At 41.6% G+C, this 13,405-nt stretch overlaps 1 protein-coding gene across 1 annotated transcript; it reads right to left on the bottom strand.

Annotated features, from left to right (window-relative positions):
* Positions 1-1,862: 1,862 nt before the first annotated feature.
* LOC132691231 (KRAB domain-containing protein 5-like) lies at positions 1,863-2,734 on the bottom strand. The gene is made up of 3 exons (XM_078439211.1): positions 2,714-2,734; positions 2,467-2,593; positions 1,863-1,972 (listed from the first exon to the last, which is right to left on the bottom strand). Exons 1-3 carry the CDS (start codon positions 2,732-2,734, stop codon positions 1,863-1,865), a joined length of 258 nt encoding a protein of 85 aa, XP_078295337.1.
* Positions 2,735-13,405: the final 10,671 nt, after the last annotated feature.

The raw sequence follows: 13,405 nt of genomic DNA, 5'->3' as shown, positions 1-13,405 counted from the left end.
TACTCTTGTATTAAACTATCTACGAAGAATCAAAGGACAGAGTCTAGGGACTCATGCAACACCAACTGGTAATTCAATATGTACATTAAGGGAACTCCTGAAGAGAGGGGAGGGAAAGGGGCAGAGCATTGACATCAAGAAGTCAAGTCTGTATGTGGAAAGAAGAGACAAATGATACAAGCTCAGTCAATTCACAGCAGGATAAATGTCAAGACATGAACACAGTGACATCTTATACTTAACCTATCAAAACTCACAAGTGAAAAGAGAAATTTGAACCAGCATGGAAAAAGCCACTCATCTCTTACAAGAGAGCTCCTGTAAGACTAGTATTGGGGTTCTCAGTAGACCTTATGGAGGCAGTACGTGGGCCAATGTATTCAAGTATTGAAAGGTCAAGACACATCCATTAAGAATACCCTACCTGGCAAAACCGTTTTCCACGAATGTAGAAATAGAGACTTTCCCAATAAAAACCCCTCTAAGTTTACAAGTAGACCTGTCCTACAAGAAATATTAAAGGAGGTCCTTCTGGTTGAAATAATAGGATTGTAAATAGTAACTGAAACCACATGAGAACATAAAACTCTCTGCTAAATATAAAAATTTACACAATTGGGCCACTCAGTTGGCCCACTCAGTTGGGTGGTGACTCAGTTGGTTAAGTGACTGACTTTGGCTCAGATCATGATCTCAAGGCCCATGAGTTCTACCCCCCATCAGGCTCTGTGCTGACAGTCCGAGCCTGGGGTCGGTTTCAGATTCTGTGTCTCTGACTCTCTCTGCCTCTCCACATTTGCGCTCTCTTACTCTCTCTCTCAATAATAAAAACACATTAAGAATTTTTTTTTAAATGCACAATTATGGAAACCTGTCATGTTGTAATGAGGTAGCACAAGTCACTTTAATTTCTGCTACAGTATTTATTTTTCAGTAGGAGTATAAAATATCAGGGACACCTGGGTGTCTCAGTGGATTAAGCATCAGACTTCAGCTCAGGTCATGATCTTACAGTTCAAGAGTCTGAGCCCCACATCAGGCTCCATGCTTACAGCACAGAGCCTGCTTCCAATCCTTTGACCCCCTTGCTCTCTGCCCCTTCCCTGCTCATTCTCCCTATATAAATAAATAAACAAATCTTAAAGAAGTACAAAAATCATAAATCTAGGTAATAAATTACATATTAAAAGATAGAATTTGTGATATCAGTAACTTAAGGTGGGTGCAGGGATGGAGCTTATAAGTAGAATAATTTTGTATGCAATTATCAGTTTAAAATGGGTTTTTATATCTTTAAGATGTTTTAAGTAACCTTTATGTAAACCACAAAGAAAATATTATAGAAGACACAAAAGTTAATGAGAATGGTACCAAAGCATGTCCTGGGTATGACACCCAATTAAAGATAAAAAAAAAATCTAAACTTGATACACAGGTAGAGTATTATTATTATTAGTTATTATTATTATTATTATTATTATTATTATTATTATTATTATTTTGAGAGACAGAGCTGGGGAAGGGCAGGAGGAGAGGGAGAGAGAATCTCAAGCAGGCTCCATTCTCAGCTCATAGCCTGACATATGGCTCAATCTCCTTACTCTAGGGCTCTTACAGCAATGGAGAAGCTCTCAGATTATGGAGGCCCTCACCGTGGATGTGGTGGACCTTCAATGGAGCTGAAGGACAGTCCTTGGAGAATCAAAGAGCATGATGTGTTAGACAGCAGATGTCCCTCTGGGAGAGGGAAAGACATAAAACTTGGCTTTGTAAATGAATTTCCATTCAAGGAGAGCTACCTGAACAACATTTTAAGACCCATCTTCCTCCTTCACATTTGGACCTCACTTGTGTCATCTGCTTCACTTCCACCTACCTGGGTGTAAGGCTACTGTCTCCTTTCTCTTCACACCCCACAGCTCCTTCTCTTGTTCCAAAACAATGACCAGGTCTGTTTTTGACACAACAAGACCTGTTTATCAGAAAGAAGGAATATAATTATCGCTGGAGATTCTATCTTTCAACCCAGTATTGTACTCAGCAAACAAGAAGGGACAAAGGAGAATTCTAAAAAAAATGATTTCCCAAACAGAGCTGCACAAGAAAAAGCCCCTTTAGAACATGCAGGAGGAGTTTCAAATATTCACATCATGACCTGCATTCCAAGTACTACCAATACAATAAGGGATAAAAATTGGAGTTTAAAATTTGGGCAATACCATCTTATGCCACTCAATGTTTAGAATTGACATTAATCTTCAGAAATGGTGAAAAAAAGGGGAGACTAAAGCTGAAAAGGAAACATCATGAAGATATTTCTCTACATCTACAAATCCTTACCTCCTTCTCTTACTGCAGGAATCTCAATTTCAGTCATGCAAAGAGGAAGCTTCCAAGAGAGAGTTGTCAAAGGAAGGAACAAAACTCTGAGGGTGGTGTGGGAAATCTAGAAGGTGTTACCCTTACCCAAGAAAAGGAGGTGTCCATAGGTGTCTAACATCACACCCATGTACAGTTCCCTCTGACTGTGATTCAGGCATCCCCACTCCTCCTGAGAGAATTCTATTGCCACATCCCTGAAGGTCAGCAGTCCCTGCAATAAATACCACAGTTACAAAGAAGTGGCCATTGGCATAGTTCATAATGGTACCTAAGATGAAAGAGGGAATTATTGTCACCAGATAGACTACAAGAACTGACTTTCACCACTTACCTGCATGTACCCACTGACCATATTCCTCATTTTACTTAACCTCTTTTTTCTATTTTAACTTTTATTTCTGGCAAAACACCCTGTGGACACAGTCTCCTGTCATGGAAACAGAAAACATTCAACAAAATATAATGACTGTCCTAAGAAAGAGCTTGGGCAGGCCACTTTGAGCTTAACCCAACTCATATTTATGTATATGGATGATGGAGTTAACACATGGAGTGAGGACAGCTATCTTAACCTCTTGTAATACCAAAATCTCCACCCAAGGAAGAACACAAACCTCACCTACATAACACAAAGTATGCATAGAAGTGTTCTCTTAAGTCACATGTGTGACATTATGTCCAGTTCTACATAAAATGACCAGGTTCCACTTCCTCATTATCCACCCAAATCTAAAATAAGAGGAAATCATCACACACACACACACCCTTGATCTGAGAGTCTCCTTTGGAAGTTATTCCCTCTGATCTTCTTATCGGCTGCAAATCAATTTTCCTTTGTGTGACAACCCCAGCTGCTGCACTTTCTATCTATGACTCTATTATCTTGGAGGATTTTAAGACACACAAATACATCAATTATGTGATTATTGTTTTCATTTTCTCAACATATAAAGCAGTAAATAAAAGGGTATTTCTGTGACCAGAGTGTGGAGTAAAATAAAAATTTATTAGGGCTTTTTTTCTTTTTGTTATTCTATCATGTTTTGCTGTTTTCTCCTTTTTCTCTCCACCTGGTGATGACACTCAGTGGCAGAACATCAAGGGGACAGATGATTCTTTCTCCTCAAGGAAACTCCCACATGTTATCAACTCTAAAGACAGCTGCCTTAGCCTTTCCTAACTCCTACTAAAATTCTCAACTGACCAATCTTCCCTCATAGGTAGGAACATCTCTATGCCCTTATTCATCAGGAAGAAGCTACGGAAGAGGAGACCTTCCACTTTAACAACCTTAAAGATGTAAGGGTCAAAGGTGTTAAAGGAGGAAAATGATGAATGATACAAGGTCAAGAGACACGTAGCTTAAATAAAACTTCCTTGCACCTTGCAGCCCAATGATAGACACCTGAGACAGGCAGAACATGCCCTTCCTGAAGGAAATCATAGCTGCTATTGTGCCTTCATGTTTTTTTTTTTTTTAATTCAATTCTTGAGACAGGCAGAGTATGACATCCTTTATCAATGGGCTGAAAGTTATAAGGAAATTTAATTGAAGCTACATTTCTTTTGCCTTAGTTATCATCAGAAGCTACAAGCAAAGAGAAACTCAGAAGAAAGAAGTTTCCAGTTGAAATGTGATGGTTTCTGCACATCGCTCAGAAAATCTAAGATCTTTAGGAAAGATGGGGGGAAAAGATGAACGTTATAGGGGAGAAATCTGGAATAGAGAACCAGGACAGTTAAAGAAGTGAACAACAACTGTAAGGAAACAAACTGCTATCAGTGCCTAAGAAACACCAAAGGATACATGATCACTGGTGTGTTCTGTTAAATCAGATTATCAGTCTAATTATGAGAGAATACAGTGTATTTATACAAACTTCAATCACATATACTTTCAGTAGAGGCTGCTTTGAGGCAAACGGTTTCAAGCAATGGATTGTAGAGGAGTCCACAGGGCCCACCTGGCTGAAGAGAGGCAGGCCCAGCAGGTGACCTGCCTTAAAATATCTATAGGCCCTAACTAACAAATGGATACTTACAACCAGGCAGAATTACCACATGAGGGCAAATTCCATAAGTCACCATACATACTCATCTTCCCCCTGCAAAATCAGCCCGAAGTCACTGCCTCAAGGCAAGAGCCTCTCCTCTGCTGTCCTGCCCACCACTCCCTTGAGGTGTATTCATAAATCTTATTCTGCCACAGGTGAATTCTTTTCACCACTCATGCCCTCAGCTTCCACAGGATCATTGCCCCATATTTGGGAGCCCCATCTAAATGGGAGAAACACCACATTTAGACGGCTGTTTCCCTGTCCTGTAATGTCTAGTATATTTTAAACAGAGTATCTTTTTCACATTTTACAAACCAAGACTGCTCTCCCCCTGCTTTTTTAACTTTCCAAGTTATTCAGGCCTCATATCCATTCTCTGTTTTTTTGCATTTATTTTTTGGTGCAAAAAGTTCGTTTTATTATAACACAAAAAGAGGACCTGTGGGCACCAAGATCCACAGTGGGGTTGTGAAGAGTGACTATGCAGCCAGGGGAGGGAAAGGCAAAAGGGAGGTCTCCAGAAGGATTCCCATATGCTTAAGAGGACTCCTAAGATACTGGGGGCCTTGTATTTTTCATTTTCTTCATCCTGCTCTACAGAGAGGTACTAAATGGGGGACCTAAAGGGGAACGGTTCTCCTTGACTGAAATCCCACCACCAGACCCCATCAGCAACTGGAATCTTGGACTCAACACCTTCCCCTTTGGATCTGTCCTAAAGGGAATGTTTGCAATACTTGCAGGACTTTACCTCAAAGTGACAAGTGTTGACGTCCTAGTGAAAGCCTGGTTGGAGAGCATAGATTCCTGCATATAGGGGAGAAGAGTTCTAAAGACCCAACCTTGAGTATCGTTCCTGAGAAGGTTGTAAAGCTTTGGTGAAAACATAAGGCAGAAACACCACACACAGAGAAACCAACATTTGCAATTTATAAATGCATGGAATTTTAGGGGGAAAAGATGACACGGACTTCGACCTGGAACACCAGACTTACCTGAGAGCTGGCCATTTCTTCTTCTTTCCCCTTGTCCTCTAGATTTCTTTCTCAGAAGGTATTTGTGGACAAATCACACATGCATCAGGAGAAAATGCCCTTAAAGGCACCAACAGAACGTCTTCAAAAGAAAAATGCTCACTGGCAGGCGGGACTTTGGAATGCAGAAGGACAAAACTTCCTAGTTTTTTGTGTCAGGAGCTTTTCAGAAACGGAGTCTATGTACTTGGAGCCCAATTCTGAGTTTTTCTTCTATACTTTCAGTGGCTTCCACTCCCACAGGCACCTGCAAATTCTGCTACAGCATAGGAACAGTGTGCTGGGTGGACTTAATCCTCCCACACACACGTAGAGGAGTTACCTCTCCTTGAGCAAAAGCCTGCACTCAAATCTCATGAATTAATGGGAAGCCTTGCCAACTGACTCTGGCCTCAGGGAGAATCACCTGGAGCACTTAATTAAGCCAACACTGTTGTTTCAATCCACACAAATTGACAGAATCTGAGGAGAGGGGGCAACAACAAGGGTCGGTTTTGAAACTCCACACGGGATCCCTTTGGGAACCATTTAGGGAAGTAAGGAAGGCTATGGTTATTATCCAGGTTTAAACACATTTCTTCTCCAGTGATCAGAGTCTCTGGACATTGGAAAAAAGAGACTTATAAATTTAAGAGCCAAACACACCTTCAGCTCTTTAGCCGACCTTTTCCATGTCTCCCTAATTCCCAATGACAGGGCTCCAAGGAACCACAGGCATCTTCCTAGTCCTCCCTGTCAACTGGCTTGGAGAAACTACTCTCTGCACTGGGAATAAAACTGTTTCTGTCCTTACAGCTGACCTACACTTTTAGTGCTCAAACCCAGTGCTACCAGCAGCCCCTGCCTCAGAGAGCTAAAACAGTTCGAAAAATATCGGTCTCCCATAAATAACAATGGGTCCCTGTCTATGAATTTATTCCTTTGTGTCTAGGCCTTTTGAGCATTACACACCCATTTCTCCTTAGTTTACCTGCCCCAATTCATTTACTGGACTGAGATTTCTTTGAAAAATGTCATGCAGAAATTCTTTTTCCCGCAAAGGGGAAAATATCTAGATTTTGACAGTAGTAACCACATTTGAAAACAAGAGGAAATAAATGACATTTCAACGTGTTTTCTATGCTCTGTCTCTCATGGCACTTTAGCTGAGGTTAGTGGTACTGATCAAATGATCAGTCCTATTCGATGAGCTACCAACCTTCTTGTGAGGAAAATGTTCAACTGATACTGGCACACTCGACAGTGCATCACTCATCAAGCTTCAAAGAGATCCGTCAAAATCTCTGCCCTGAGTTAATCATTGCCCCATAAATAAGGAAACCCAACAGGGAAGCAAGCACATAATAGAGGAACACAAGGCTTAGGCCCTAGATCAATGGTCATGCTGAAGCCATCTTGGGCCACAGCTGCATCGAAGGCCAGGACTTTGGACCATGGCAGCCATGGGGGGCAGGGGCTGGAGAGCATGGGGTGGAGGTTCCAGGGGATAGGAGGTTCCTGGGAAGGAGAGTCCTAGCAAGAGAAGGGGATACTGGTCCCTGTATGACCCCTATTGTACCTGAGAGAAAACCCAAAGGCTGAGGATGGAAGTTTGATTAGGACCCCTGAGCAAAAATAACATTGCTATCTGTCTTTATCTTTTGTTCCCAACGTTCATCCACTAGTGATGTCGATTCCCACTGAAAACTCATTGTTCCCTGAAACACCCATGCAGTCCTTTTCAAAATAGTCCAGTTGATAAGGATAGCCAGTACTGTTTACCTTCAGTTGGAAGGAATGGCAATACACCTGTTGAGTAACACCTCAGGGTTCCACAGAGGGTCCATTCTATATGTGACAAACTTAAATGTTATACTACATGACAGTAAGTTTTCTGCAGGCTCTCTTTTGTTATAGTATGACATAATTTCATTCTCTGCTCCCCTTCTCAAGGTTCTTTGCATGACACCAGCACACACCTGTGAAAACTTGTGGCTTTAAAGAGACATCAGGTGCCCAAAGAAAAATTGCAGTTTGCTCAAAACCAGCTTAGATATTTAAGTCACCTGCTGTGAGAACAAGGACTAGATTTCAAGACATCCTGGGAATCAAAAACCTGAAACTAAGTACCAATTCTGAGACTCTCTGGGACTGTTTGTTCATTTCTGAAGTTTGATTCCAAACTTCTCTCTTACAGTTGAAAGTGCATATGCTTTACTAAAACAGGACAAACCTTACCCAATTATTTGAAAAGAGGGGGATGACACAGTAATTGAGACTTGAATGAAAAGTCTAAATCTATACAAGCTTCTCAAAGTCAACACCCACAAATCAAGCAACCCAGATAAGAAATGGGCAAAAGACATGAATAGACACTTTTTGAGAGAAGATAGCCAGAATGCTAACAGACACATGTAAAGATGATCAACATCCCTCATCATCATGGCAACACAAATCAAAGCACGGACGAGATACCACTTCCCACCTGCCAAAATGGGTAAAATTAACAACACAAGAAACCATGGGTGTTGGTGAGGATGAAGAGAAGGGGAACCCTGTTGCACTGTAGGTGGGAAAACAAAGTGGTGCATCAGCCATTCAGGAGAACAGTATGAGGTTTTAAAATAACTAAAAATGGAATTAGAGGTGCTTGGGTGCCTCAGTTGGTGGAGGGTCTAACTCTTGATTTTTCTCAGGTCTTGGTCTCATGGGCATGGCTCAAGCCCCACATGGGGCTCCAAAGTGAGCATGGAGCCTCTCTTCCTTTCTCTGCTACTCCCCCATTCACACTTGCTCACAATCTCCCTCAAATAAATAAACATTAAAAGCAACAACTTAGTTTCAATCCACGGTGGCCAAAGTAAGATATTTGTATGATTTAACTCTTTCTACATTTCTTAAGACTTTTTTTTTTTTTTTGCAGGCTTGCACATCATCTATACTAGATGATGATCCTTATACCTCATATATTTTGTGTTTATGACTCATTTATGGTTTTCATGCTTTGTGCATGCACAAGCTGAGGAGCCAACCTATTGATAGGAAGTAATCCCAAGTAGGTAGTGTCCTGAGATAACAGCTACCCCAAATATCCTTGTCCTAGGGAGCATCTTTGCAACTTTCTATACCCTGTTCCATCATTACAATTTTTCTGTTTTTCAGTAGGCCACCTGGAAGGAAGTAAAAACTGGGGCTTAATCAAGGTATTTTTCCCAACTGTCAGGACATTTATCCTGAGTGACAATCACTACGTGTTCACGTTCTTCTCTGTAGCCTGGAGAAATTACAAAACCTCCCATCTCATGAGAAAAATGTAGTCTGTTGTTCTTCCTGTCAACCATTTATATATTCATGCCTCCAAGAGTGTTAAGGTCAATTACACATCAGTGACCTTGTAAGTAAAATTGTGACTAAAGTAATCTATTCTAGGGACGCTTGAGTGGCACAAGTCAGTTAAGCCTCGGACTCTTGATCTTGGCTAAGGTCCTGTTTTCATGGTTTGAGTTCCAGCCCCACATCAGGCTGTGTGCTAAAGGCATGGGATTCTGTCTTCCCTTCCCTGCCTCCTCCCCTTCTTGTGCTCTCTTTCTCACATACACAGACACAAAATAAATTAGTTAATAAGCTAACCAAAATATATCTATTCTAGTAATAAATAATAAATTACAGGCATAAAATGAACCCTTTTATAATTATCATATAAATAGCTGTTCAAATATGTTGTTAATGGCCCCAGCAATCAGGCCAGAATCTCATCAGTAATATAACAGTTTGTCCTGTAATATTGAAGAAATACTTTAAATTATCTTTGAATGTGTATCTTTCAATATGAGAGATTATAGTTGTGCAACATTTATCTGCGCATGAAGTTTGAAGACTGTTGCACAAAGACAGTTCAAAGGTCCTTCAAGAAATAGGGGTAAGGGAAACTGTTTCTGAACTTTAATGTGATTGACCACAGGTGAAGGTGTAGGGAAAGCTAGGTTTTAGGGAATGCAGGCATTCGAGACCAAGTGTTGAACATTGTGCCTTGTGTCCTAGGAGAAATGTTGATGTCTTGATAGATGAAATGCTCAAGGAAATCCATTAGCATATTTAAGTGTTTTCAGTCATAAGTGTAATAGTGAACTGCCTGGGACAGAAGAAAATGCAGGCAGATGAGTCAGCTGATACATATAAAAAGAATGCTTGTAGGTAGTCAATAATGAATAGACATTCCAGGCTGAGGCACTGAAATAGATGTGCTGAAGTTCACTTGGTCTATATTGAGCTTCGATGTCAATTGATTCTTTTGAAAAGAAACAGGTTACAAGGATAGTCTTTGCCAGTCTCGATTTTCTTAAAAATGTTAGTTTATTGATTTTGAGAGAGAGAGAATGGGAGACTGAGAGAGAGAGAGAGCAAGTGAGAACCAGGGAGGGGCAGAGAGAGAGAGAGGGACAAAGAGAATCCCAAACAGGCTCTGCGCTGTCAGAGCAGAGCCTGATGTGGGGCTTGCTCTCACAATCCCTGATCTCACAAACAAAACCAAGAGATGCTCAACCAACTGAGCCACCCAGTCTCATGTCAACTTCTTAGTTCAGCCTGAACAACTGGAAAGAGACAGGAATTCTGGCACCCCCAAAAGGGGATAGGACATTCTTGCTCCATGGGAGTTTCAGGAGCCAACCCATTCATCACCCTGTTTTCCATTTCTGAACATCTAGAGGTCAGTCAAGTGTTAAAAAGTAAATATACATAGACTTTGTGAAATGGAAAGAGGGCCCAGCAGTGCCTTCAACTGTCTCTCTTTTGACCTTCGTCTGTACTTTCTAGCTGATTCCATTCTTCTTTCCAGGTCAGCATTTAGCTCAGGAAGAAGCCCCAGCAGGCAAAGCATCCCAGGATGGGAAAGGAAACTACCCCCTCCAGCAACAGGCACTGCCCTGAGCCAGCAAGACCCCACATGCCTCACAGCAATGCAGTGATTGGCCTGACCTTCACCACCTGCATGTACACCACCCTTCGTCCTTCATTTTCTTTATATAAACCTGGAAGGATTTTCAGCAGGTTGGGGACAGTGTTTGAGATGTTGGTCACCTCTCTTCTCAGTGTTGGCCTCCGTGAAGAAAATCTCCTTCTTGTTTTATCACCATTCATCTCGCCGGTGTTCTTGCCGACTCCGGGGGTCCCACACAGACCGGGTTTGGCCACTTACCACTGACAAAATCCAAAGGCAGAGAGATGAGAGGTGGCGAAACACGAGAGGAAGTTATTTCAGGGAGGCTGACACTGCAAAGATGGCTGAATAACGTCTCAAGGACTGTCTCCAAAGTGCTGGATACACTTCCAGGTTTATGGAAGGGAAAAGGGGAGAGGTGGGTGGAGGGGCAAAAGGAGTCAGGACCTGCAGGTAGACAGTGAAGTCTGTCATCTAGGAGTCAGTCTAGGGTGGGGTCTTTCTGGCTCAGGGCAGTCTTTGAGGCATGCGGGGTAGTTCCAGTTCCCCTGAGGGATACTTTGTCCTCAGGGTCTTCCTCCTGAGCCAGGAGACAAGCTGGAAGGAACCCAGTGAGCAAGTTTGAGGTCAAAATTGAGGCAGCAAAAGTCCTCTGTCTTGCCCTTGGATTTGGTCAGCCATGAGTGGCAGAACTGGGTCTGTCTGGGGCCACTGGAACCAGGTGCTCCTGTACCCTTGGGTCCTGCTTACAAAGTCATTACTACCATCTATCCAATAAACATGTCCCTCATCTCCCATTGTTAATATGTGTGTGTGTATGCGTGTGTCTTGAGAACACTTCCGATAGCCTCTCTTAGCAAATCTCAAGGGTACAACACACTAGTATTAAGCACACTCACCGAGGTGTAAACATTCACTGCTCACACATCCTGCATTAGTAGTGCTTTTTGCCACTTGACCAACATCTAAACATTTCCCCCATCCTCAGCCCCTGGCAACAAACTTGCTAATCTTTAATAATTTTGCCATTTTGAAAGGAACAGCTTTGAATCCAAATGACAGCCCTGCCTTAGTTTAAAGCTAGGTTCTCTTTTCTGCTTATTATGGATGTTTGATAAGAAATACAATTGCTGAGAAGTTTGTTTTGCTTGCTGTTTGCTATGAGCATTGTGAGACCTTTCCTGATTGTAACCCACTGTAGAATGGGCTGTAAAACTTCCTAAATGTAGTCTGATATGTAATGGAATGAGTGATTGTATACAAACTAACCGGCATTTCTCGCTTCTGTAAACCTGCTTGCTTAGCACATTCCTCACCTACCCCCTTCCCCCTTTCTTCCTCTCGCCACAAGTAAAAACCTCCCCTGTGCTATTTGTCTCTGTCTATAAAAACGCTATACCAACCCTAATCGTGGCCTCTTGTGTCACCGGCGACGAGTGCGCAGAGGACCAGGTTCGAACCTGCAATAAACGACCCTTGCCGCTTGGCTTTGACTTACAACTCTGGTGGTCTTTTGTGGGAGATTTTGGAACTTCAGGCATTACAATTTTTAAGATTTGCGTGTATGTGATTTCATACAGTATATATTTTTCTGTATGTGGTTTATTTAACTTAACAAAATATCCTCTAGCAACCTCTAAGTTGCTGGCAATGGAAAAATGTCCTTCTTTCCGGAGGCTGATACATATACCAAGAATAAATTAGATGAGGGACCTCTACTAGGAAGGAGTTAATAGCAGAGATGAACATTTAATTTTTATTTTATTTTTTTATAGTTTATTGATTTATTCCAGAGACACAGAGAGAGAATGACCAGGGTTGGAGCAGATAGGGAGACAGAGGATCTGAAGTGGGCTCTGTGCTGACAGCAGAGAGCCCGATGTGGGGCTCAAACTAACCAACTGCTAGTTCATGACCTAAGCCAAGGAGGGACACTTAACTGACCGAGCCATTCAGGTGTCCCCAGCGATGAACCATTTATAAAGAGTTATCTGCGTGGCAGTGCAAACATGTTTGATAAACATTTGCTCTTTCCTTTTTCATTGCATGTAGATATAGTTCCTCCTTGAGTTGTAAAGCCCCACCCCCTTCTCCTTCATTCCAAATGGCATATAAGCATCGATTGCCTGTCTTTGAGCCTCAAATCTTTGAGGTTCCCATCATCAAGAAATTCTTTTTTTTCTCTTTTGAACCTGCCTGATGTCAGTTTAATCGTTAGACTGGCCAAAGAATAGAGCACAGATGAAGGAAAATGTTTCCTTCTCGTACACATTCATCCTGTTGTTGAAAACTGACCTCTGTTCTTCAGAGCTAAAATATAATGTGAAGACAGAGTTTGGGCAAAAGAGGAATAAGAGCTTTATTGTTTTCCCAGGCAGAAGAGGCTGAAGTAGGTTAAGGCCTTCAACATTGCAAGCCCACCCAGAGGAAGGGGCTGGGGATTTTTATAGGGAAAAACAGGATCCATCTTGTTTTGACAAGAGTTGTTTTTGTGCTACAAACATTGGTCATCATATTTCCAGTTTGGTACTCTTTGGTTAAAAGAAAAGGGGGGGGGTGGTTAAGAAGGAATTATGGGAGGTTTCCCCAAGAGAAAAAAGGTTACTAAGTTTAGTAGGAAGCTTTGTTGATGTTTTAATGCCACCATTTTGAATTGTTCAACTTTATGCTTTTAAGTGGTTTCAATTTCAGGCAGCAGCACAACTGTCTTAGATCACTCTATATTTTACTGTGAGAAACCACTCAATATTTTCTAGAATGGCCAAAATAAGGAAAAGAGGATAACACCAAATTTCAGTGAAAATAATGAGGAATTAGAAATCTCAAATATTCCTGGAAGGAGTTAAAAAATGCATTCAGTTGGGAAAACTGTTTAGCGGTGATTTAGGAAGTAAACTTTGCTACTGAATGGGAGCATTTTACCATTCCAAAAAGTGTCTCTTTGGCATAAGGATTACTTTAAAAGAGCAGACAAAGGAAAAGGTCTGAAACCCTTTTGAAAGAGGCATTTGCAT

Source organism: Panthera onca, chromosome E2 (assembly GCF_046562875.1).
Source record: "Panthera onca isolate mPanOnc1 chromosome E2, mPanOnc1 haplotype 2, whole genome shotgun sequence".
In the NCBI taxonomy this organism is placed as follows: domain Eukaryota; kingdom Metazoa; phylum Chordata; class Mammalia; order Carnivora; family Felidae; genus Panthera; species Panthera onca.
This window is presented reverse-complemented; position numbering and strand designations above follow the sequence as displayed.